The following is a 24,956-nucleotide window of genomic DNA, read 5'->3' on the forward strand; positions in this document are numbered from 1 at the left end:
CTCACTAGTGCTATGACACAACTCCATAATGCTTCTTTAATCTCCAAATGAGTCTTCTTTCCCAGCACACATGTAGGGGTTTGCCTCAACTAAGTTGGCAACTGAAATGTACTTGATTTGAAACACCCATAGCTCTTTTGAATCCTTTTTTAGCTCCATTATGTATCTTACCAATCAACACTTCATCAAGTTAACTGCTTTACTGAAATAGAATAGTCAATTTCAGTTCGAATCATCACCCCGTTTAACAGTCAAAAAAGTGGTATAACCGGTCAGTGAATCGGAGAGTGAATGAAATGTCTGGCTACATAAACAGCAGTTACTTCAAATGCTATCTCACTGCCTCTTCACATTGTACAGTGAGTCATTAAAATTGAGATTAGAAAGGAGGTGATGTATGAAATGTATTTAAATCAATAAAGGGATGTGAGAAAGATCCCCTACTTTTTAATGTGGGTTTAACTCACTGTAAAATAGTGTAACCCCCGGCTGGCAGTGCAGCGATAAGCACAGAATGGATCCCTCTCCTTGAGAATGAGTAATTCTACCTCTTAATCCCTTCATTTCACTAGAAACTCTTGAGTGTGTCACAAAGTGCCACAAAGCAGGACCATTTCACCAATACTCTCGTTTACACGATCACATTTTTATAGGCCTCCTGAGAGAAGAGATCAAGTGAGAAACTGTGGGGGGAAGCAGTGCAGAAAGAAAGAAAGAAAATCACTTAAGAAAGAGAAGCAGCACACTTAGTTCAAGTGGCTTTTAGGTCTTGGTGCTTGTATACCAGCTAATTCCCAATCTTTTCCTATTTTTGAGAAAGCCGTATGTTGTGCTCTAGTAAGTTAAAGGGAGAGAAATACAAAGAATTTTATATCCTGAGCTTAAGAATTCCTTTTTGGAGTCTTTGGGGACAGATAGGGCTTAGCTTTAATAGGCCATGGCCTCCTCCACTTGAAGTCTCCTTGGTCTCTTGCAGCAGATGACACGAGTGGCGAAATGCAGGCAGAATGGTTGCAACCTACTTTTTGCTTTGTGCTGATCAAGAAGTAAACCCAGACAAACAAGTGCCTTCCATGAAGGAGAGGAATGAGGAGGCATTAAACATTTACGCTTTTCTTCCCCCATAATCCTCCACTCCAATGAGCGGCCTGCCAATTTATTTTCTTAAATCTCTTTGATAATCTTCAGCCCTTTCATGTCAGCTGCTGCCATTTTTTTCCTGTTTTTATATATATATATTTTTGCTTTCCATATCTGGATGCCCAGAGATTTTCATCCTTTGTTGCAGCTAATATCTGAAAGGAATGCACCCGGGTGTTCAATGACAGGACCCCTCTGAGTATGAAAGGATGTGCCCTGGCTGATTTGGATTTTATTTTCAGCAGTGACAGTCTCACGTAACTGAATCTTTGAATGACTGGGATTTATCAGAAGGACATGGTGAATTATACATCAATCAACTGTTGTTGTTTGTTCTCTCAAGTGTCATCTTTGATAATCACAAGCTTTTATTGATCAAGAGACTGGGTTTTTATTTATTTTGTCATTATAATTGTACTCAACTACACATCTAAAATGAGGAGCCCTTTTATATTGGTGTATAAAAATTATTTTCATTCTTGCGCTTCAAAAAATCTCAGGAATACAGGATGATTGTTAACAGGTGTGTGAGCATCCCTATCATAGCAAGTCGGTATCTACAGAGTATTAGGAGAAACATTATAGCTCATCACGACCATGGAGACGACAAGTCTTTGTGTCTGGCACATCTGTGCTAAGACTTTTGAGTCATTGGGGAGGCATCTCCCTGCTCAGACTGTAGATCATTTGATGAACTCTGCAAAAGAGAACACATATTTTGTTATATTCCAAATATGTATTAGGCTATATTATCCATTATTTATACAGCAATCCCATCAAATAATAAAGAAGTAAAATCATATATGGAGGGTTAGTTGACGTGGTGAAATGGAAGCTCAAACTGTGTGAGGGAAAATTAGTCTCTCACCATGGCAATGAGATAGTCAATCTCATATGTGTCTCTGTAAGGGCTCAAGCTGTTCCAGACAAAGGGATGATATGGCTTCCTGCACAACACATTCACACAGCTTGTTTTTGTACCTCATATCAGGGGGTGGCTTCAAGTGGAGCACGAACAGATTTAAAGGAACACAACAGGAACTATTTTAGGCATGCCTCATGGCAGTTTGTCTATGAGTTTGCGCATATGCACGTCTCACTGTCTGGCTCTGTGTGAGTTGTGGAGGTGAAGGGGCCCCGCCACGAGCACAGTTTACCATTTCTAAGCAACCGAGAAACAAACACAGTGTGCTACATTCTGAATCAGGGTGACTGTACCTTTCAAGCATGATTGTGATAACATTAGATTAACCGGAGTCAAATGCTGATTCTGATTAGCAAGTTCATGGTGTATGTTTAATGTCAGTTTCACTCTCAGTTCCACTCTCTCACACACATTCCCAGATGAGATGTAATGTTGCTTTAGTTGTTGGAGGGAAATGTGGGCAGACTGTCTCACCTCTCTGGGCATCGACGCAGGTGGTCTTTAGAGGTCTTCTCCATCTGTGCCTTTATTCTTCCCAGTTTTTCTTTAATCAGCTGGTGGGAGGTTTTATACTTTGGGTTTGGCTTTGTGGGACGCAATGTGTGTTCCTTGGACATGTCCTCATCAATATCTGCCAGATTAGTTCCATAATAATAACATAATGGAGTCAAGAAGCCATATGGGAGTAGACATGCTGTATCTCTTTTGCACATGGTATTAAACATGGTAAGCCTACTATGCATAGCAAAGTTTTACTTTATCTGCTGTTAACCAAGAATATAAGGGGTGAGTTAATGAGAGAGGGACAGAGTGAATAAAGGAAATATTAAGCCAACATTGTCAACTATAGAAGAACCATTGTCATGTTCTCACCTTTCAAATGTTCTGGTTCCAAGATTGATTCTGTGAGAAAACCAGGTATTTGGTGAAATAGATGAATGTGCTGATGATAGTGAATAGGCTACCAATATCAATACACGGCACAGGGCATCACAAACACACAACTACCCTCCCTAGAAGACATTTACAGGGCTCAATGTCTACGTCAGGCCACAAACATCAAGCAGGACTACCAGCCAACCACCTTTTCACTCTGCTGACCTGTGGGAAACGATACAGGTCCATGACGGCCCGCACCTCCTGGGTCATTCTACGAAAACGTGACATTTTATGTCCCTCAAACAAAAGTGTCTTGCAAAGCTGAATTAACAATATTTTTTTCATAATTATTTTATATTTTAGGAAATATAATAATGGTAAAAATAAATTATTTACTTTTTAAGAATACATCTTTTTTTTTAAAGGATTTTAAGCACTTTTCGTATTAGGAATATTGCAAAAGCTGTAAAAATGGCTTGTCCCTCGGTATGACTTGTCTAGTATCACCGGCTATTTTGGATTAAAAAAGTCAAATTATCATAAAAATAAATACATGTACAAAAAGCCTCAAGTGTTTGTTCATGGATCATTAAACAATTTTATTTGGAATGTTTTTAAAATTATGAAAAAATCAACATTTTACATTTGTCCCCATGTTTTCGTCAACCCTGTTACTTTTGGATAAAACCCCCTTTGGAGAAAATGAACTGTGCCAAAAGTTACATCATTTTCAGGAAGTGATATCCCCTGCCTTCCAGGAAGGTAATGGTGAAAAGACCAGAAAAGTGTTGTTCTCTTTTAATGACTTTTATTACGGTTTTGCTCCGTCTGACAGAAGGGGACAAGCTAGTTTTGTCAACCCTGTTACCACAAAATCATGCATTAAAAAATAATTTGATTGAAAATTTAAATGTAAATATTTAACAGCATTTTAACCTCTCTTGAATGCACACCATGTGGTGTCCTGGTGTCCACCACATGGCTAGTAATGGCTGCCGATAACAATATTTCATCAACCCTGTTACTGTCAACCCTGTTACTGTCAATCCTAAAATCTAATAATTCATGTGTTCAACTCCAGAATTATTTATGTAACACATAATTATTTGTATAATATTCATGAATAGTTACAAGAGCACTCATTATTTTATAATAATATATGTGTTTTTTTTTTGGTAACAGGGTTGACATAGCACACATACCTCCATTGACTATTTGTTAAAGTAAATAAATAAATAAATAAATAAGATAGCCTGAGATGGCACCGCATGTTTTTCTGAGGTAAGAATCTACTTCATCCAAATAGGTGCTTCAAGATTTTAAAAACAGTACTTTGAAAATTAGATATTTTGAATGCAAAATGGCACGTTTTCGTGGAATGACCCTCCTGACCTACGAACAGTTTTTATCCACGTGCCATAAAAGAACTAAACGCTAGCAAATAACCAAATGAATGGTGCAATAATATTTTTGCAATAGCCTACAAATGTGTAATATCTGACTTATTTAGTAGCCTATTGCATTTATTTTATTTATTGTTTTAACGCTGAAAGAAGAGTCTGAGCTGATTGGTTGTCTTCTGTGCCATTTAGTTTTTATATAGGCCTAAAGTTATTTGTTCTCTGCGTAGGCTAGCCCTACCACTGAAGGAAAGATGCTGAACATGTTCGTTACAGCTGCTGCCCAATGACAATAAAACGTAGGCCTATTCTATTCTATTCTATATTGATTACCAAACTTAGCTTTACTGCACATATAGGCCTTAAATAATATTTTATGGAGCCTAATGGAGCTTCATTTTACAATGTTGTCGTCTGTCTCTTGCTAATTCATATTTTCCAAAACCTATTTTACTTGCCTGCTGAATTATTCGAGGTTTGCTCCTCCTGAGATTGTAACGTTAGATTTGTGAAACTTCTGTTTTTCTTGCTACCACCACTGCTGCTGGTCTTGCTGCTGCTGCTGCTACTGCTACCGCTGCTGCTGGAGTGATCAGTGCTCCTTCTTCTGCCATTACAATAATCATTGCTGCACTGGGAAGAAACCGAATACATTTTTTATCAGCTGCCTTGGTGATTTTTCTGTCTGCCTGTGTCTGAGAATTGCTTAGCTTTGGCCTCAGTAAACACTGACTGGATACAGCCTAACAGGATCGAAGCCCCATGGAAACGGTAGACAAAGACACGAGTAAACATTTCAGGCCATAGCATACACTTGATAGCTGTGTCGGTGAGAGGGTCCCATATCAATGCTTTATGGGTCCACCAACAATTTCACTTAAGTTCTTTTCAGAGTGTAAATTTATGCTTAAGCCGTCTGGTGGAGTCAATAGCATAACTGTTGCACATAGGTGTCCCGTACTGAGGTAGGCTATTTATTTACCCATCCCTCCTCCTGGTTCCTGTAACAGGTTGTGGAGTCTGGAACCGCTATCTGTGACCGCAGACAATAACCGCTAGGTCAACTCAAATGCTACAAAGTATCTGTGGATGCGTCTGCATAATATTGACATTGGAGTGAACCGTCGACAAGCATTTCGACATCATTACGTGGCAGGTTTACAATACTATGTGGCAGCTAGTTATTCGCTGAGCAAGTCTGGACATTTTGTAAAGCTTTCTCTTCCTAAGCATTTTTTTTTTTCATTCTGCGAATTATTGGATGCGAGCACCTATTGCGTTCGACAGTTCCACATAGCCCCCCTAAAGATTGTTCGTGGGAGAGTAGGGGAGGGGCTTGAAGGCATCCGATAAGGAACTACGTTCAGTTTGAAAGGGTAGGGAGCGAAATGAATGAAGAAATATAGCAAACATTTCACTCGTTGTCTGTTAAAGTGTATGCATGCTTGGACGATTCTCGCAGTGCGTCGCAGCTTCTGTCCGTCGCCGAAGACCGAGATTAGCAAGTGATGCGATCTGAGATTTGCTGACATCCCCCTCAGCGGCGTGAGTAGGAAACGCCGCTGCAAAATAGGCCTTTCAATGAATGAAAAAGATATAACGTTTGCTCGAAAGCTCTGTTTAGGTCTTGTCGTTGCTTTACCGCATTGTTTTTTTGCGTTGGCTGTCTTGTTTTTCCCGTTCAGCCTTTTGGGAAGCACTTCATGTGTGACAGTTTTTAAGGCATCTAATGTTAAAGCGAGAACGAGAAACTATAGCATATAACATATGCCATTGTCAATGTTTGTATGTGCGAGCTCGATGTAGACATTTTGATGTTTAATAATGGAATGGAATTTTGAGTAGGCTAGGCCTACAAAGTTGCATTCATCAAAACTCTACCAAATTGCAACGTATTCCCTATCGAATAACATTGTGATTTCTCACATTAAACATTTAGTCTATTCACATATCGTGATCATTCATTAATTCATATGCTATTACATTCATATTCCTATGGCTGCATAAAGCACTAAGCCAAAGCTCATTTCTCCTAATGATTTAGAAAACTAGGTTATACACACAGAAACAGTGTCATGAAGTGCAGGGTCCTATTGTGGCTGTAGTATGTTAATGTATTCATATGTTTGCAGGACTGGTGTGTGAGTCCACCATGACTGCCCTACGGCAGAGGAAGGGCAGCAAAGGGAAGGAATCTGGCCCTGAGATTCAGAACCTGAACCCAAATTCATCAGCAGTACCTCCTCATAGGACCAGTCCAGGTCAGGTCATTTCCACAATCAAACCCTAACATCTAAACTTGCATCATACGATAGATACCTTTTATTCTGTTTTGCTCAGTGTTGTCCTCATATGGGAATCCAATCCTCACTCCTGTTCAAAGAGAGAGCACACAGAGGAAAAGAGAGCATACTAACTACATATCTATCTCTGTTCGATTTCATCTGTCACTGTTATTGTTTCCAGTTGTCATTTAGCACTGTTTTTGCAATCAGATTCCGATATCCCTCTCAACAACACAACACTATACTGCATCTCTCCCCTAAATATCATTAGTCGTTATTTGTTGGTAAAGAACCTATCATGAGTGTGGAGGGGGGTGGCTCCGGGGATGCCAGACATCATTGTTGAGCCTTCAGGAGGTTTCAACAAAACACATATTTTTTAAGGTGCCTGCTTGATAACCCCAGTGAAATGCTCACAAAGGCTATTGGGCTATTTTTTGTGCACAAAAGTTGCTATGTTTGGTGTTTTTGTTGCTTTGGTTCTTTGGTTGGGCTTTCCGGCTACTGGCAGCGTATGTGGTACCATGAAGGAGGGCCTTCACAGATCCTGGGCACAATGGCTGCTGCAAGCTAACTGCATTGTTGTATCCTGCATCATGTTATGTAGGCCTAATGTTAAATGGGCTTGGTTGTTGATTGTTGATTGTTGATTGAATTATACTGTTGTCTGAAAACTGTCTGTTGGCTACAAGAGCAATGTCAAGCAAATGTATTTCCAACAACATCATGCCAAATAACACTCATTTTGACATTTTGACAGGTCTTGACACCTGACATTGGCCATTGCTAGTATGAACCATTTCCAAAATCTTTGAATGTGAAGCTTGTTGGATGTATTCCTCGTGTTGAATTATCTATGTTTTTGTTACAGATGTTTGGACAGGCTGGACAATACTTTGTGGAACATTTGGGGCCCTTGTTGGGGTATGCCTTGGCCTTGCCTGTTGTATCTATGTGGCGACGTTGCACGAAAATGACCTGTGGTTTTCCAACATTAAGGTAAGCATGAGACTAGCAGTCTGCATTGGTTTAAATGATGTAGGCCTGACGATTTCCTGGGGTGTCCAATCAGAGCCTATTCCACATGCCATATAATGGCTCTTCTCTTGAGAGGCTTCAGTGGTCCTCTCTTAACATTGTTAGTATCTATAGGAGTCTGTGTGTATTGACTGCACATAAAAATGACATAGCCCATTTCAGTCAGTATTTTGAACGAAATCTCCTTCAGGATAGTAAGAAAGCATGCTTGTGCTGACATGGTCTGGTGTTTATGTGTATGACTTTATTTAAATGTAAATTCTCTGCCACATCCATTGGATTCCTTTTCCATATGCTTTGTGAGATCAAATTCATTCATCTGCAGCACAAAATAATAAAGAAAGTTCCTCCACCATAATTTCATACAAATTACGGAGCTTGAAATACTGTGTCATGTTTGATTTAAAATGAATCCTAGAGTTTGCGAGAGGGATCTGGTCTTCAGCCATTCTGCCCACTCTTTGCACCCCATGATTTACAAGTGCTAAGTCTGGCCAAGGAACATGTCACCTCCTGACATATTTTGACAGTACTGTTGGCTCACTACACTGTACATTTGAAAATAGTTCAAGCTTTTCCCATGCAATGTCAACCACATAGCAAGAACACCACAGAGGGATCAAACAATATGCCTTTGCTGTTCAGTGAGAGAACAACACTGAGTGGGTGTCTCAGCAAAAATAATAGTGTAAGGCATCTGATCTCTTATTTTGCTCTGCTTGTGCTCTTAGATTCTCTCTCCCCCGTTTACCGTTGTCCAGGTTCTCCTTCTCTCTCGTTTCCCTGCCGCCTCTCTCCTGATGTTGACAGAGCACGCAGATGCTCTCATTCATTATGAATATGGGTCACTTTACAGCGCTGGCACACATCCCTCCCCCATTCCATTGAACAGGGAGCTCAGGAGCACTGTTTTGAACGGGCAGCCAGTTCTCATTTAAGCCACCGGGCTTCCCAGCGGAGTCTCTAGTTGCATGTATTTTCCAGCTGTGCATCTACCTGCAGGCCCCCTGTTGTGTCCAAGTGTATGTGCCTGGTGATTTAGAGGGGTGTATACATGCCATGCTTTCCTGTCAGCCTTTAAAGACCAAATTTTAAATTGGTCTCAGGTTCATGGTACATGGTTTCTAACAAAACAAAGGCTGCACTACGCAGAAGAGATGGTCTTTTGTATCCTGTTCCCTCTCTGATTCACTCTATGCCTTCTGAGGTTCTCTCTGTTTACAGACAGAACATTAGGCAATTAAATAGCGCTTGTAGATAGATATCAAATTGCCAGAGCTTTGCTTTCCTGCTTATTTTTATTTTTTTTGGCTGTTTCGCCTGGGCAACAAAGGCTCCTGGATTTATTCAGGGGTTGTGGGAAAGCGGAGCATTATCTGCCGTTTCCGAAAAAGTTGCACACACTGTAAAATTAATTTCCTCTCTCTTTGAGCGGCCTGGGTGACTCAGTGGTGACTGGTTGTTGTGTCTAATCTAATGTGACTGCAGACCTTAGTGATGGGGAAACCAAGTTTTGCCGGCATTGTTTGCTGAGAAAAAAATGAACTCGGATTCGAAAAAGTGAATCCACATGGATTTTCCTACGCGTATATTTTTTCCTCATGTCTGCATTTTATGGCCAGATATTGCTTTTATGTTTCCCCAGTTTAGTGAGGCAGTTCCCCGCCAGCATTTGAAGTTCTCCTTTGCATTTGTAGGTGTCTCCTTTGGGAAGCCATTGTGTGGTGGGAGACAGCTGCTGCACAGCCCCTTAAATTCATCATGTGTGAGGTCATGTCCATGACGGTTATAGTACCTCGCGGGGTTTATTTAAGTCCGGCACCCTCTCCAGGCTCAGAGAATATAAGTGCTCTGACAAATGCGCTTACCCTTTTTTTCCAAATGATGTTCCAAGTCCTGTTCTACCCCCGTCCTGTTGCTATTCTTTTCTTTTTAACAAATGTACTAAGAGGTCAACTGTTTGTGGGCTGATCCTCCTGTGTTCCGCAGAGATTTCCGTTTACTGGCCTGTGTGAGCGCATTCTGTTCTCATTGCTCACTAGTCGGAGTTCTGGACATTGTGTCCTCTGAAGGCCTTTTTTGTGGTCCGGACTGATATTTTCTCCTAATGAGATGTGGAGGCATTGTTCGGAAGGCAGAGTGGAAGAGCACAAGAATAAGGCAAAGGCTTTTTTGGTCTCCCCAGCCACCGATTACTTCACAAGCGGAGAGGCAGCGTGACGTGGTAGCATGGAAAGTGCCGCAGCACTAGCGCTTCTAGCCAGTTAGATAAGAAGTGACCGGGGAGAGGAAGGAGGGCTGCTTGAAATTTGACATGGAGGCCCGCAGGAGAGGGGAGAGAAAGCTGGAGAGGCACTGCGGGATTACCCGTGATGGTGCGTCCATGGGAAAGGCCGAGACAAAACGGTCCACAGGGAAGGCTGAGAAGGAAGAATGCGGGCATTACCAGAACTCTCAGCAGTCTGGAGTTCTGGCTTTGTACTGGCATGGTGTTGCCATGGCAACTGGGTTGTCATTGGCAGGGGCATTAGGGATCTTCCATGCGTGGGCAGTGAACTCCATACACGAGAACCTGCTTTGGTTCTCCCACCTGGAGGTAAGTAGCATGAACCTGGGGCCAGTTATGCTGAGGAACTGCTCTCAGCCAATTCTCCCATCGTAGTAGTCTGTGAAGATAATGTGAAGTCTGTGATGTTACTTGTCTGTGAAGATATCGCCTCCCATATTGATTTCACAAACATGAGGATTAAGGACTATCTCTGTTTAAAGATATATTTTATATTAATGAAAATTGCTTGTGTCAATTTCAATCCCCCCTTGCTTTATTTACCCAAGCTTTCTTTACTTTCAGCAGTGTAAAAATGTAATTGTTGTACACTCATTGTATACTCATTTATCTTTCTGGAATGTAATATTGTTGCATTAACAGCTCAATATATCTCAGATTGTTTGTGTACATTTAGTATTCAGTATAGACAAAAATATGGCGCTTTACTGGCACTGAAGAATACTTTCATCTGAAAAGTGTGTTTGTTTTGTATGTGATCTTTTTGTTTGTAGGTAGAGAAGGCATATTTGCTGTATATTGTTTCCCCCTGTGCATTTCATTCCTTCCTTCTTGCCTTCTTGACTGCTAGGAGGTTGAGCGTGAAATCTCTTTTCGGACTGAATGTGGCCTGTACTACTCCTACTACAAACAGATGTTGAAGGCCCCCACCATTCAGCAAGGTAGGGCCTGCTCTTGATCCAGGCACACTTACTAACAGACGCAGTCCCAGCTTTGGCCTCCTGTCATGTGAGGATTGAGTGGACTGCTGATGTCCTTAGAGCATCATAACACTTGAAAGGCTGCAAGCTGCCTATCCTTTAAACAGTAAATGAACCATGTCCTTGTCCCATACTGGAGAGCTGTGCCTGCTATTGGCTGTGGAAGCGAACCAAAATAGCAGGATATTAGAACATACAACAGTATCCAATGGCCTCTTACCTTGTGTAATCAGAGCACCATTAAAGGACTGTTAACCAAATGGATAAAGCAAAGGAAAGGGAAATTAAATAAAGGAAGATAAAAAAGTGATGTTTCTGTTAAGTTGCCTTGGGTAAAATGAGTCCTTTAATAGTTGTATTTTAAATGGTCTCCTCTGTACTTTTCAACAGGAAAAACTGCAATTAGGCCCATGCCGATCAGCAGCTAAATGGCTGCAGTCCCAGTGCTTGTGTGAAGCTGTTCTCTTGATACCTCTTAGCCTTGGGGTAGAATTCAACTTTTATGCCTCACTGTCTTTTGTTGTTTGGGCTTCACTCGTCAGCTATAACCAATTTCCAAAGGGATGAATCCAGCATTTTGTTTGTGTGTGCTTTTGCTTGTGTGTGCGTGTATGTGTGTGTGTGTGTGTGTGTGTGTGTCTACGCGTGCGTGTGTGTGTGTGTGTGTGTGTGTGTGTGTGTGTCAGTTAAACTGAAAAGAAGTTCCTGTCTCGCTTTTTCTCACTTTTTTGCTAGGCCTCGTCGAGCTCATCAATGACAACATGACAGAATCCAAGAGAACCATTAACCTCTTGCAGCGCATGAACATATACCAGGAAGTCTTCCTCAGCATCCTCTACAGAGTTCTGCCCATTCAGGTATTAAGAGCTGTTCAATTAGAGAACAGAGTGCCATGAATAGGGACAGCAGAAGGCTAAGTGGAAAGCCATGAAAAGAGCATGTTATTAGCAAAGCCTGGGACTAAATGCTCAACCACAAAAGAGCATTCAGGGTCAGGGGCAGGAATTCTGTTTATTGTACTGTAGAGTCTTTTGTGGTTACGGAATATATGCAGGTACAGTATAACTTTAAGCTCAAGAAGAGACAGGTCTCTGAGCGACCGCATGTTCTCTTTGTTTTGCAGGCGTACCTGGAGCCAGTGTATTTCTACATCTACACGGTGTTCTCTCTCCAGGCCGTGTATGTCATCGCCCTTTACATCACCAGCTGGCTGCTCAGCGGCTCCTGGCTGGCGGGGGTCCTGGCGGGGGTCTGGTACATCCTTAACAGGTCAGTCTGGCTGTAGACACACCACCAGCTCACATCTGAGAGTTTGCAAAGTTCTCACACGTAACACATGACCACTTGAATCCAATTCAATATTTGTTTTAATTTAAATGACTCAAGGCGCTTACCAGACACTGTAGCAAACTATGCTGTAGAAATGGAAAGTGCTGAAGTGCGGTTGTAGAACTGATGTTGTTTCCCTATGCTTTTCAGAGTGGACACCACACGTGTGGAATTCACCATCTCGCTCAGGGAGAATTGGTCATTGCCATTTTTTGCTCTGCAAGTGGCGGCCATCACTTGCTATCTGCGGCCTCAGCTGAAGCCCATTCACCAGGTAAATGGGAGGTGACTGCCACCCTCGAGGTGACTCCCACCTGGCAAGCACCATTGGTCACAATTGTGCTTCTTATCTTCAGCTCATTTCCCTGTGTGAGCTTATTTTCCACGCAGACAAGAGAGAACAGTTCAGAGTTCAGCTTGTTAAAGGAGCTGCATGGATGACTTCCGTGCAAATGTCACTTCCGTCTCTCATTACTTACACAGAGGGCAGTCTTTATTGCCAGGGGTTTGTAAGATATTTCTCTTTCACACAGATGGTGATCTTTATTGTCAGGTCTGTCAGTTTGTAACTCTCTCTCTCTCTTCTCTCTCTCTCTCTCTCTCTCTCTCTCTCTGTGTGTGTGTGTGTGTAGAGGGTGGTGCTCTGGCTGGTCTTTGTTTCCACCTTCTGTTTCTGCCTCACCTGGCAGTTCAACCAGTTCATCCTCTTCATCCAGGCCCTCATCTTCTTCACTCTGGATGCCCTGGACTTCCTCAGCCCTGAGCAGGTGAGCCATCGATCTGCACGTGTGTCTGGATGGTCTGCTCTGCCTCAGACACAAGGTGTCAACCAGTCCACTGCCAGAACACCAAATTGCCAGATGATTCAGATTGCAAAAATAAGTTATTAGACTGTTAGTTTGGTTCATCTTCTATAAGTGCAAAAAGGTTGGATAAGGTTGAATTGGAATTGCACCCAGTGTCTGAGAATGCTTATAGAAATATAAAATGGCCTTGGCCTTAGACTTTACCCTGAGACAACATGCACTTCTTTTGAGTTCTTTTCTGAAATAACTTTTTACATTTTGTCTTCACAACTTTTCACATTGTTGGCTCCAGTTCTTTGCAGTAACAATGCTAAACCCTCTGTAGTTCAAAAAATCACTCTGCAATAAAAGCAAGGTTTTGAACAGTGTATCTTGCATCAATAGCATTCTCTTCACAACTAGGAACACAGTGTTCTTAGTGGCTGAGTGCCTCCTCTCTTCATTGGTTTGAGGATTGTGCTTGCCAATTGATCTGGAGTCGTAATCAAATATGCACTCTTGTTAGCAGTCTACTGAGGCCCGGCACAGTTTGGTATTTATTACCAGTGAGATTGGACATGATTAATAGCAAGATTAGACACAGTGAAATCAGACGCAGGCAGTTTGACTGGAGGGATCTTGACTAGGATGAAAGTGGATTTCAAAAGGGTTTGCATATTTACAGCGTCAGCCTAAATCAAATGTCATTTTTTCAAACTATGTTGTTGCTACATTAATTGACATGAGTGTAGGAGAGAGCCTAGATAAATAATTGAACAATTTGACATTAAGCTGACAATAAGAAAATGTTGTCTTGAATGTGTCAAGATCTGATATCAGTTTATGTCTTCATTTGTCATACATTTTCATATTCTCTCTTAGATTTAGGTTGTTTTCTAATAGCGTTTGAATGATATAATTTGACAGTATTTTACTATTGATATTAAATTATGAAAGTAGGGTATTTTATTTTTCAGTTGTTATGTTATAGCATCTGATCTGAAAGTGCTACATGTGTATGTGTGTGTGTGTGTGTGTGTGTGTGTGTGTGTGTGTGTGTGTGTGTGTATTTGTAGGTGACCTCTCTGTACCTGGTGCAGGCGATCAGCCTGCTGTCTGTGTGGCTGCTGCAGTTCTGTAACTCTATGATCCTCGGCTCCCTGGCCCTCAGCTTTGTCGTGGCGGCTCTTTTCGTCAGACACTTCCAGGTGGGATTTCCTAATGACATACACAATCGTATAAACCAGTCCACAAATGCTCACACACACAGAGCCCCTGCCGTTTGAAGTTCAAAGGCAACAATAATGTGATTAGTCCTTTTGGCAAGCATGATTGCCTGTAAGACCTGGATTAATGAGACAACAGATACCAGTTTAGGGATGCAGCTTGAGGGTTGTATCCTAACGAGGAGGACGCCTTCACTGTTTTAAACTGATTGGTCTAATAAGGTAGCTACATTTTAATGGGGTTACTCTCTTTAGCCCGGTTCTATCATGTGTTTTGTTCACACTCCCTAAGCACTGTGTCACTATGCGTTGTGTTGGTGAAACATTCTCTGAAGTTTGGGCTCATCATGCAGTGACTCGTGTTGCGTTGTAGCAGTTTTTTTCCCGGTCCAAGCTGCCCTTGTGTTGTTGTCTACCCCCAATTGTTGTTTTGCAACCTTTGAAGACAGAAAGAAGAGCAGACCACACAAGTGAAGTCTCATTATCTCTGTGATACCGTGGCTTACCCATTTCATTCTTGCTCTCCGAGTGATGGAATCCAGTGAATCAAATAATGGCTAGAACCACCAACTGGTACCCACAATCAAACAAAGTTAAATTTACAGTAGGTGGAAATGGATATATAGAAATGAGAATTGTGTCCGTTTGTTACTTTAAATGGAATGCATTGGGGAGTTTTGCGTCTTAAGACAGGTGAATGCTTTTAAATCGTTTCTGTTCTGAAGCCTGCCCAAATATGGCATCCCTGCTTTTATTTGTTGCTCTAAGTCCTGCGCAGTCAGACACAGGAGCAGTGTTGCTATATCTCGGTGTGCATCTGCTATGTTGTGCATCTCAGTGGAAAGTTTCTACTCTTGGCAGAAAGGTCCCTAAGCTCAATTGGAGAGAGAAAGACATCCTCACATAACCAGCTCAGAAACTCTTTCCATTCTACCTGGCAAGTGAAGCTTCTCTTCAGATGGAATGCAGAACAAACTTGTTAACATGCTCTTGTTCTTGTGCACATGTGGAGCCTTTCATGCCACAGTTCTTGGACTGACAGTCCTTGGATTGTCAGAGCTTTGTGCAGGAAAAATAAAGTAACAGTGTGTAGGATTTTAACACTTTTGAGAAGTTCCTTTAAACAAATAGTTTTGTCTGAAGTTTTCTGTTTCATGCCACTATTGACCAAAGTCATAGATCATCTTGGAAAATGTCAGGTTCCATTTGAATTCAGGACATAAGAGGTGGATTGGTCAGATCAGTTTAGTTAAAAGAGCGTTAAAAAATCAATACCAGGCCATGAGGGATGTATATGCTCAAGTATGAAAAAACATTTAGTCGCATCTCTTCCTCCATTACTTGTGTGAATTATTTATAAATAGTGTTATCCATTCACCATAAAACTACTTGAAATAGGCTATTTATCTGTTAAACTTATTGCAGGCATTGAAGGCATTTCTGATGAGCTTCAATTAGTTATTAACATCAAACAGCTTGTTTAAATTCTTTTTGGAGAAAGGAACTGTAAAATAATATGAGGAAAGTTCCAGATGTCCTAAATTTCAGCTGAAGTTGCCTTACCTCTAGACAATTGCTCATTTCAGTTGCAAAAATATAGAAAAGGTGCTTGTAGAACCCAATAATGTAATCATTTCCCGAAATGTAATAACTCCCAATAGAAATCTTCCAAAACCAATCCCCATAGAGGAATTTTAGATTATAAAAATCAGTGGCAGAAAGTGAGATCATATTCAGAGGGCGTTTAAATAAATTGGAACAAAGTTAATGTAGCTGCTGCCAGATCCACTTGGGCCAAACTGCTGAACAGGTAATGATAGGCTAATATTCAGTCATTTAGCATACAACTTGATCTTGGTGCTTAGTGGCTCCACATTTCCATAACAACTATACCCGCCTGGGCTGCTTGGCCTTCTCATCACTGCGTGTTCTTGTCTGGCACTAACATTTGAAACCTTTCACTGAAATCTAAAATGGTGACTCTGGAGGTCAAGGTGTACAGTAGATACTTGGTGAAAAGATGGAGCCCTTCTCCGGTATGTGTGTCTCAGGAGCCTTCCATATAATCCAATGGCAGAAGACAGAAGATGCATAATAATAATAAAAAGAAAGGTAGCAGCTTCCCTGCTTGTCCCCCTATAGCTAAATATGAGACACAATGGATGGATACAGCTCACTGCTTGGCCTCAACCATTAGTGGCATGCTACCAAAACATTGACCAAGTTGTAACAATATTGGGAAATTATTATGTTATTGGATTCTGACGGCAACATTGTATTACAGTATTGAGAACATATTACATCATCAGGTTGTTGCTGTTATGAGCTACAGTATATTTATTATGGTAACTAGTTATATTATAGTGTTTCATGAGCAGTTAATTACACATAACTTCCTCTATGGGAAGTTAGATTAGATGGTAAAATGGATGAGTTCTACAGTCATACACTAGTAATAAGGGAAAGCATAGCAATTATATATAATGTATAATAATATGTAATATTAACATTTAAACACAAAGAGCAAGACATTAAATTAACATCATACTATTCTAAGATGCAATAAATGGATTGGTAATGTAAGTCTTAGATTCATTAAACTGTCCAAGTAGTTTTGATATGGCATGCACTTAGATGCTATTGTAGCACTAAGAATAATTGGACTAATAAGATAATCGACAGACCTGTTTATTTCCTCCTCTGCATTTCACAGAGAGTAATAGACCTCTTGCACTCAGTTCCATAAGTAGTCAATAGGAGCTGTCTAGGATGGTCCACAGAGGCAGCCGTACCCTTTACAACTGAAATTGCAATCCTCTTTATGACTCACCGGAGAAGGGGCTACTCATCTGGTGAAAAACCTAAAATGATTTAGCCTTCTCTTGCCTCTTTTCCATCAATGATTGATGAGTCTCTCTGTTTTATTATGTATGCCTTTCTTTTTTGTACAAATACTAGTTTATAAATGTGAACTTTTTCAGTCAACTATTTCCTGATGCCAGTTAAGGTAAACATGACAGAGATGTTATTTTCTGGAGCTGGACTTTTACACCTCTGAAACATGACCAGTCTCCTTCAGCTGCTTTTCTCATTGATTTTACCTTATGGTTCATGCACTTATGGAAGTTATCTATCTAGCACTTATACATAGTGGTTTATAGCTTTGTATAGTTTTTATAGTGGTTTATATCATTTTGTGCACTTTGTCCTGGACATAGTCCTCTAGTACACATCCTTGCTATTGCAGTTCCAGCTGGATGTGTTTCAGGAGCATTTATCCCAGACAGATGCGGATCCCACTGGCACAGAAAGAGTGTTCATTAAAGATTTGTTTTCGTCCAAAACCTGTTATCTCTGACTGGAAGACTGGTCTCAGGAGTTCAGTTAGTGATGCCAGACTCGAAAATGAGTCTGCCATCCGTCTCCTCGCACTCTTCTAGCCTGACCTTTGTTTGACCTCTGCAGTTCAACCTCGTGTCCGCAGGCTGTGCCAGAACCCCGTTTTGAAGTTCAGATGTTTTTGTTTTTTCTCCAATGTCTCTCTGCAGGAATGCCTCTCCCTGGGCCGTCTCATGTATGTTTGATATAGTCCAGTTTCAGCTTCATTCGTGCTTGTGTATGAAGATTTTGTCCCAGTCAACAGAGGTGAAATGGAGATGTCAGGCCATGACCCAACACTACCTCTCTCTCTCTCTCTCTCTCTCTCTCTCTCTCTCTCTCTCTCTCTCTCTCTCTCTTTCTTTCTTTCTTTCTTTCTTTCTTTCTTTCTTTCTTTCTTTCTTTCTTTCTTTCTTTCTTTCTTTCTTTCTTTCTTTCTTTCTCTCTCTCTCTCTCTCTCTCTCTATCGTAGAGGGGGCTGAAGTCCGGGGGACTGCTGTCACGAGTGGCGAAGCTGCTACTGCACACCTTGTTGGTCCTGGCATTAGCTCTCAGCATTAATTATTTAGCCAAGGTGAGCAATGAGACATGTACTACATCCTCCCCGTGTCTCTGCCCCTGTTCCATTATGTCATCAGGAATGAGCCAGTAATCCTGCATGGACTAAGTGCTGTGGAGCGCTTTCTTGTGCTAGTAGATTTTTTAGAGCAGTAGTATTTTTGGCTCCGGCACCACTATGCAGCACTTGTCTAAAATAATATTGTACCGGTCATGTTTTAGTGTTAAGATGCATTATTCTGGTATGTTAAGATGCATTATTCTGGTATGTATGAGAAACATGCTAAAATGATGTGTACTAACACGTCAAACCCTTTCATGCCGTGTCTGTCGCTTGGATTGTTCACTTTCTTTTGGCAGAGAGCACTGCAGCTTTGGTCTGACGAGCACATCTTTAAGTTCATAAAAGCAAAGTTTGGCCTTGGGGCCACCAGGTATGCGCCCACCCACACACACACACACACACACATACACACACACTGCACACACATTTTTTTACTCACTATTCATCTAGATTAACGAGAAGTTGTGTTCATGGTGTATGTAAGGCCAGGGACAGTGCTTAATGCCAAGTCCATTAATCTCTGGCAGATTTATAAATTCCCATTCAACTCGGAGGAAAAAGGTATCTGTCACGGAGAGCCATTCTTCTCCATCCGTAGCCGCTCACAGAGCTATCTCTAATAAAGCACTCAGCAGCTGTATCAGTGATCAGACACAGCCTTAAAAATCTATGATCTGTTCCTCCTCTCAGACAAATCTCTCTCCGCCTCTCCGTTGCACTCTCTGTCCAGTCCTTTTCTGTCTTGCCTGCCCTACGCTTTCATTGGTCTGTCTTTTCAAATTACCACCCCACCACTGCAATAAACTCACTAAAGTACAAAATCTAGTACTTTCCGCTACTTCTTTTCCCCCAACTCAGTCTAGTCTAGTCTTCCCCCAGCTCCTTCTCCTCCCTCATCTTCTGTCCATGGTCTTTTCATCTCTGGCTTAATTCCCCCCTTCACCCCCTTTGTGTGCTCTGGTGTTGCAGGGACTTTGATGCCAGTCTCTATCTGTGCGAGGAGGCCTTCGGGCTGCTCCCCCTGGACACCTTTGAGCGTCTGGGGGGCACTCTGATGCTGTACCCGTACCTGTCCACCCTCAGCGTGCTGCTCATCATGCTGGCGCTGGTGGCCCTGGCCAACCTCAGGTGAGTGGGGCAGCCTTGGCCTGGCGTCGTCTCAGCGAAGCAATGCACACCAGGCCACAGGCAAAGTCCTGTCCTGGTTGTGCTAGCGTATCAGGATGATCGCACCCTCGGTTGACCAAAGTTCCATTTGCTTTTAGCGAGCATATTTTAAAACTCTGGGAGAATTCAAGTTTTCTGAACGTTTGATATATTCCTGCAAATGCCAGTACCATATCTCTTCAACCACATGCTGATAGTGCCTTTTTGGTAGTTGAATTAACTTACATTCACTCAGACACACGTAGCCTGCTCAGACATATAAGCTAAACAGACATGAGCACAAACAAGTTTTTTATATACCGGTACACACAGGCAAGCAGCGGGGAGTTCACAGATATCCAAGAGAACTCCGGCTCCTCAGGCAATGTTCCTCAGCACACAGCGCTCTGTGTTCTGTGGGGTTCTGTGGAGCTGCTGGTTATGCTGGTGCTCCATCTCCTTCTCTTGTCTGGTCACGTCTCCGTGTTGGGCCCTCCGCTCCTCTTGTTATCATTCAGACAGAAGCAGCTCCACGCGCTCCTGCCCCCCTCGCTCACATCTGATCCCCAAGGGCTGTGCTGGGGTGAGGGGCGGTGCAGTCACACACGTGGCTGATTACAGCACACACGCGCGCTCTCTCTCTATCTCTCTCTCTCTCTCTCTTCCATCGCCCAGTTAACATTTCCACCTTAGAAATAAATAAATAAAATTGGACCGCTGGGAGGGAAGGAATAATCTCTTGTCACCAGTGGTCGAGCTCTGCTTTATGTTTAATGCATGGCTCGCCTCTCTCTCTCTCTCTCTCTCTCTCTCCCTCTCTCTCTCTCAGTGACTCAGGCTTTGCTCGGGCACGTGTGGCAGCATCCAGAGATGAGTCGCTCATCCGCATGAGGCCAGACGTCGCCTACAATCTCCTGCACACCGTCTTCTTCGGCCTGCTGGCCTTCAGCACCATGAGGTGAGCCGCGCCACTGATGGGGGCCACTGACCGGCACTCGGACTCCAGACGCCTGCTGGTGCTGCAGTCCCCCGCCGGCTACACACACACACACACACACACACACACACATACACATACACATACATAGCACAAACCCATCACCTCATTCGGCCTCCTCTCTTTTCCCACTCAACATGTCCCTCTCTGTACCCCAGTGCGCTATTGGATGACCTGCTTCTTTTTTCACCTCTTTGATTTTCTTTTTTCGCTTCTTTTACTTTTTTATTACTCTCCTTATCTGTCTCATTTCCAGTCTCTTGTGCTCCCTTTAATGTGTAATTTTACTCTCATTAGCCCCTAATGAGGAGAGCACACCGCTAACGATGCAGAAGTAGCGATAAGGCAAATGAGAGGATGAGGATGATGATGGTGGACAGGAGCCTTTATGAACCTCCCTCTGTCCGCAGGATGAAGTACTTGTGGACTGGACACATGTGTGCCTTTGCTGCCTACGGTGTGTGTGGCAAGGACATCTGGGAGCTCTATCTGAGGGTCATTCGTTGCAGTACCAAAGCCAAGGTAAAACCACCTGCACAAACTGCCTGTGCTACAGTAGGAAAGTTGCTTCATGTGTCAGATCATCTGTAGTTGTTTACTTTAATCATTAGCCTGAACATATCGCAGTTAAGATCCTGCACAGTGCAAAAACATCACTGTTCCAATTAGTCTGTTTTTATGAAGACAGACACCTCTAAATATAGAACTATAGTACAAAAACTACTATAGTAAAAATATGGAGAACTTATCTTGAAGAAAGGCTCACTGGTCTATACCTTTCTGATGAACCTGATGTGTTGTTTTTGACATGTCACTTTCGTCTGCTAACTCTGTTATAAAACCACTAAAACAAGACTGTCATTCTGTGGAGATGCTATCATTGCCCCAATGTTTCATCACTGTCATACAGACACAAGGCAATATTTGTTTTAAAAAAGATACGGCAGTATAGCCATGTGGATCTGTTACAAGAGACGTGAAGTAGACTGGTAATGTGGGTTTTACTGGAGTATGTGGAAATAAGGGTTGGAACACAGATAAACAAATCAAATAGGTTCCGTTGATATGCCCACTAGGTGGCAGTATGGTTACAATCTGATTCCAAAGGGTGCTGGAAAGTTCTCTTTTTGTGTGTCTTTCTTTTTACATCTTTTAACATGTTTTTCTTCTCTTTTTTTATTCATACAGTTAACCCATAGCATTTACACCCCTATTTTGAGTTTTTCCTCGAAATTGCACACCGCCTACTTAAAATGGCCCTGTTGCCACATACTTTGACTTACAATCAAGTGCCTGACCTCTTTGGAAAGCTAAGGCCTTGTAGAATTTTTTGGTACCAATAGATTGACTGTGTGATGAAGAGTGGCAAAGGGTAGAATGATAGTTTTTTTTATAGGCGGTTATGTACATCTCTAGAAATGACCACATTCTGCCCTCTTGGTCACTTATTTTCTCTTGAAAACACCACTGAGGCCCACTACCAGGTCTTGTGAATCTGTATGTCAAAGTAGATCCTTATAGGATGAAGTATGACTGTGTGGGACCCATATTTGTGTGGGCATACACATGCGTTTTGCTAAGTGTCCATTTGGAGACTCCAAAAGGACCTTTGGTTACCCAAAACTAAAACTCTTCCTATACAAGAACCCCTTTATGTAGAACCATGATCTTGGTGTCAAATGAAAGGTTACACTCTCTGTGTCATGTTGCTTGTACCATGAGTGCTTTGCAGTGGCTGTGCCATGAGTCCAGAGAAGCATTATCTGACCTGAAACTCTTACTTTTGCTCCTACGCCTTTGAGATTTCCATGAAAAAAGGACAAACAAGGTAATGCAGTGAACATTTGTATTATAAAATGAAACAAAGGTAAAAAATAACAATACCCTGGCAAACGAAACATCAAATGATTCACATTCAATGCAATAGAAATGTATTTATGTTGGCAACCACGGTCAACAAAATGGAACGTGTTATGAACAACTGAAATAGTCTCGGCCACCGGCTCCTCTTCCTCAGACACAGGATCCTCAGCTCTTGTTTTTTTGCTTGGTGGGGCCCAGTCTTCATCACTGTCACTGAAACAATTGTACAGGTGGAAGTTAGGCTCAGACCCACTAAAGTATATGAAAACCCTTCCCAACAACTTATACAAATGATATAAATGTGTGTACTCAGGTCACACCTCCCCCTGCTCTCTCTTTTACACACACACACACACACACACACACAAACACACACTGCATTCTCACCTAACTCCCCTCCCCCCCAGGTACCAGAACACTGTTCACACTATGAAACAAAGCTAAATGAAAAACTATGCACTAAACATTACAAAAACAAACTAAACTGTATCTGTAACTGTATATGGATATAAGTAGTCTACTCACAGCTCAAAATCAGGGTCCTTCCCAGCTAAAAAGTTCTGCTCCTCCTCGGAGTCGCATTCCGAGAAATTGCTTTCTTCTCCTTCATCGATGTCCTCCAGATCTTCAATGTCCTCGGGTTCTTCGACATGTTTCGTCTTTTTTTGTCTCTTTGGCATGTTTTACGAACAAAAACCTTCAAAAACATGTCTCTTGCTTGTTTAGTAACAAACTTCCAAACCACTGCTTCGGAATCTGGTTACGCATGGGCTATGCGCCTTGAGTTTAGCCGACAGGGAAGTAGAATGTGACGATGTGTCACATGTCTAAAGAAAGCTCTCCTCATTGGCTACACGGACATCTAGGTCCCATCTCATTGGCTCACTCAGACACAGCGCTATGGCCATTCAAAGACTGGTTGTCAGATTCATCGCTTACGTGACTCATTGGCTTTGATGGCATCTATCTCGACTCTCATTGGTCCTACAGACATGTAATGGGTATCGATGGAATCAGAAGAGCCTCGTGAACACGCGGAGTACCGTGAATCCAGCGACAATAATGGAAGTAGAACCGAAATATCTGGATTTCCGCGAAAACTAAGATTTTACTTCGCTTCTTTTCGTATGTATCTGTTTTGTTTGTACTGGCGTGTACAACTACTCAATATATTGGCAATAAAACAATGTAGATATTTTACATCTATGGATTCTTACGAAAATTTCAAGACCAAGCATGCTGGGCTAACTTATTGGTACGGCCATACAGACAAGTGACAAAGTATGAACGCAGCAACTTTGGGGGGTGGTGGAGGGGGGTATTCTGATATGTTATATATCGGGATAAACTTATATTTTACACACGAAATATATGTTAATTCATGGAAAGCTTTACATATATCGATTCTTGAGTTTCTCAGCTTTAAAATGGTATATAGCATGACTATGGTAGTTCATGATAAGGTGCAAAAAGATGCATGGGGGTTGTTGGGGGGAGGTGGGGGGCACTGTATTTTCCCGAATACGGGTCACCCGTAGTGTACTGGGTTAAGGCTTATCAGATACACGGTTCCAATTGTAATTCTTGCATTCCTTTATTACAAGGTAAGGTATTTGCAAAAAATATCTCATTACATTTTGCATATTTCCATCTCCTGTTGTAGTGTAACTGTGTACCACTTTAGACAAGCTATTCTGCTGAATTACCAAGATATTCCTGAATATCCGAAAGAGTTTTCTCTCTCCTTTCAAAGTTCTGTTTTCCTTTGTGGTAGCACAGATAAATTTGTCTTTGTGTGTAGGCTACCTTTAATAATGTGTGACTGCTATTAGATGTAACTGTGGCTCCTTTCAGAGGTTTTCACCTGGCAGTATGTGTTCTGTCTCATAGTTCTGGCCCAGACTGATGGAAGAAGTCTCCGAACTGAGGGAATTCTATGACCCAGACACCGTGGAGCTCATGGCCTGGATAAGGTAACCACAGCATCATTGACCACACACACATGCAAACGCACACACACACACACATACCCTAGTTAATGGGAAAACCTAATTGAAGATTTTTCCACAACTCCTAACCCACCGCCAAAGCGGCTGGCTAGCTGCGTTTACATGAAGCCATATATGGCGCGTTGTTTATTTGGCCCATGAATAAGACTTGTTTTGGCCGCTGGATAAATCTGGCAGCTACCCTTTCTCTGGAATGTTCTCATCATCATATCAAGGCCGCCAAACTGAGCTGCACTGGCTACCGCTCCGCTCCTCTCCCTGAGCAGTGGGGAAGAGTAGCCGAGGACTAGGGAAATGAGAGAGACGAGGGAGCCAGCAGAGGAGAGCGGCGTAATCAGCGCAAACGCTTTCGCTGCGAGCGTAATGACACCGGTCCCTCCCCACAGAGCAAATCCAATTTGCGTGGGGGATTAAGGTTTGGAGTTACCTTGGCTCGCGCAGTGGCATTAAGCCGCTTCTAGCGCGCTAATTACGCCGCAGATGAAAGAGTTAAGCGGGAATCATGTTTCGTGAAACCCCGCATCACCAAAGCTCCTCCACTTTCACGTGTAGATTAGTAGAGCTTTCAAATGCTGAGAGAATGAGAGGGGGGAACATCGTTAATTCCCATTGGCCCGTATGGGGCAGGTGAATCGTAGGCAAAAAATCTTATTTTCACATACTCTCA

The 24,956-nt window shown here is 42.2% G+C and overlaps 1 protein-coding gene across 1 annotated transcript in view; it reads left to right on the forward strand.

Moving 5' to 3' along the window:
- Positions 1 to 5,760: 5,760 nt before the first annotated feature.
- Positions 5,761 to 24,956, forward strand: part of dpy19l3 (dpy-19 like C-mannosyltransferase 3) — a 29,405-nt gene continuing 10,209 nt past the window's right edge. The window contains exons 1-17 of the mRNA XM_076287735.1: positions 5,761 to 5,889; positions 6,477 to 6,605; positions 7,501 to 7,628; positions 10,805 to 10,895; positions 11,670 to 11,791; positions 12,058 to 12,203; positions 12,414 to 12,537; positions 12,896 to 13,030; positions 14,125 to 14,256; positions 18,125 to 18,226; positions 18,571 to 18,644; positions 19,244 to 19,402; positions 20,250 to 20,378; positions 20,828 to 20,925; positions 21,929 to 21,944; positions 23,833 to 23,884; positions 24,171 to 24,253. Of these exons, the coding sequence (XP_076143850.1) occupies positions 6,497 to 6,605; positions 7,501 to 7,628; positions 10,805 to 10,895; positions 11,670 to 11,791; positions 12,058 to 12,203; positions 12,414 to 12,537; positions 12,896 to 13,030; positions 14,125 to 14,256; positions 18,125 to 18,226; positions 18,571 to 18,644; positions 19,244 to 19,402; positions 20,250 to 20,378; positions 20,828 to 20,925; positions 21,929 to 21,944; positions 23,833 to 23,884; positions 24,171 to 24,253 (1,700 nt within the window). The 5' untranslated portion in view covers positions 5,761 to 5,889; positions 6,477 to 6,496. The remainder of the gene's footprint in view (positions 5,890 to 6,476; positions 6,606 to 7,500; positions 7,629 to 10,804; positions 10,896 to 11,669; positions 11,792 to 12,057; positions 12,204 to 12,413; positions 12,538 to 12,895; positions 13,031 to 14,124; positions 14,257 to 18,124; positions 18,227 to 18,570; positions 18,645 to 19,243; positions 19,403 to 20,249; positions 20,379 to 20,827; positions 20,926 to 21,928; positions 21,945 to 23,832; positions 23,885 to 24,170; positions 24,254 to 24,956) is intronic.

Source organism: Alosa pseudoharengus, unplaced genomic scaffold (genome assembly GCF_046254945.1).
Source record: "Alosa pseudoharengus isolate Yale_2024_CS ecotype anadromous, Long Island Sound unplaced genomic scaffold, YU_APseudo_1.1 YU_APseudo_1.1_scf_16, whole genome shotgun sequence".
Classification (NCBI taxonomy): domain Eukaryota; kingdom Metazoa; phylum Chordata; class Actinopteri; order Clupeiformes; family Clupeidae; genus Alosa; species Alosa pseudoharengus.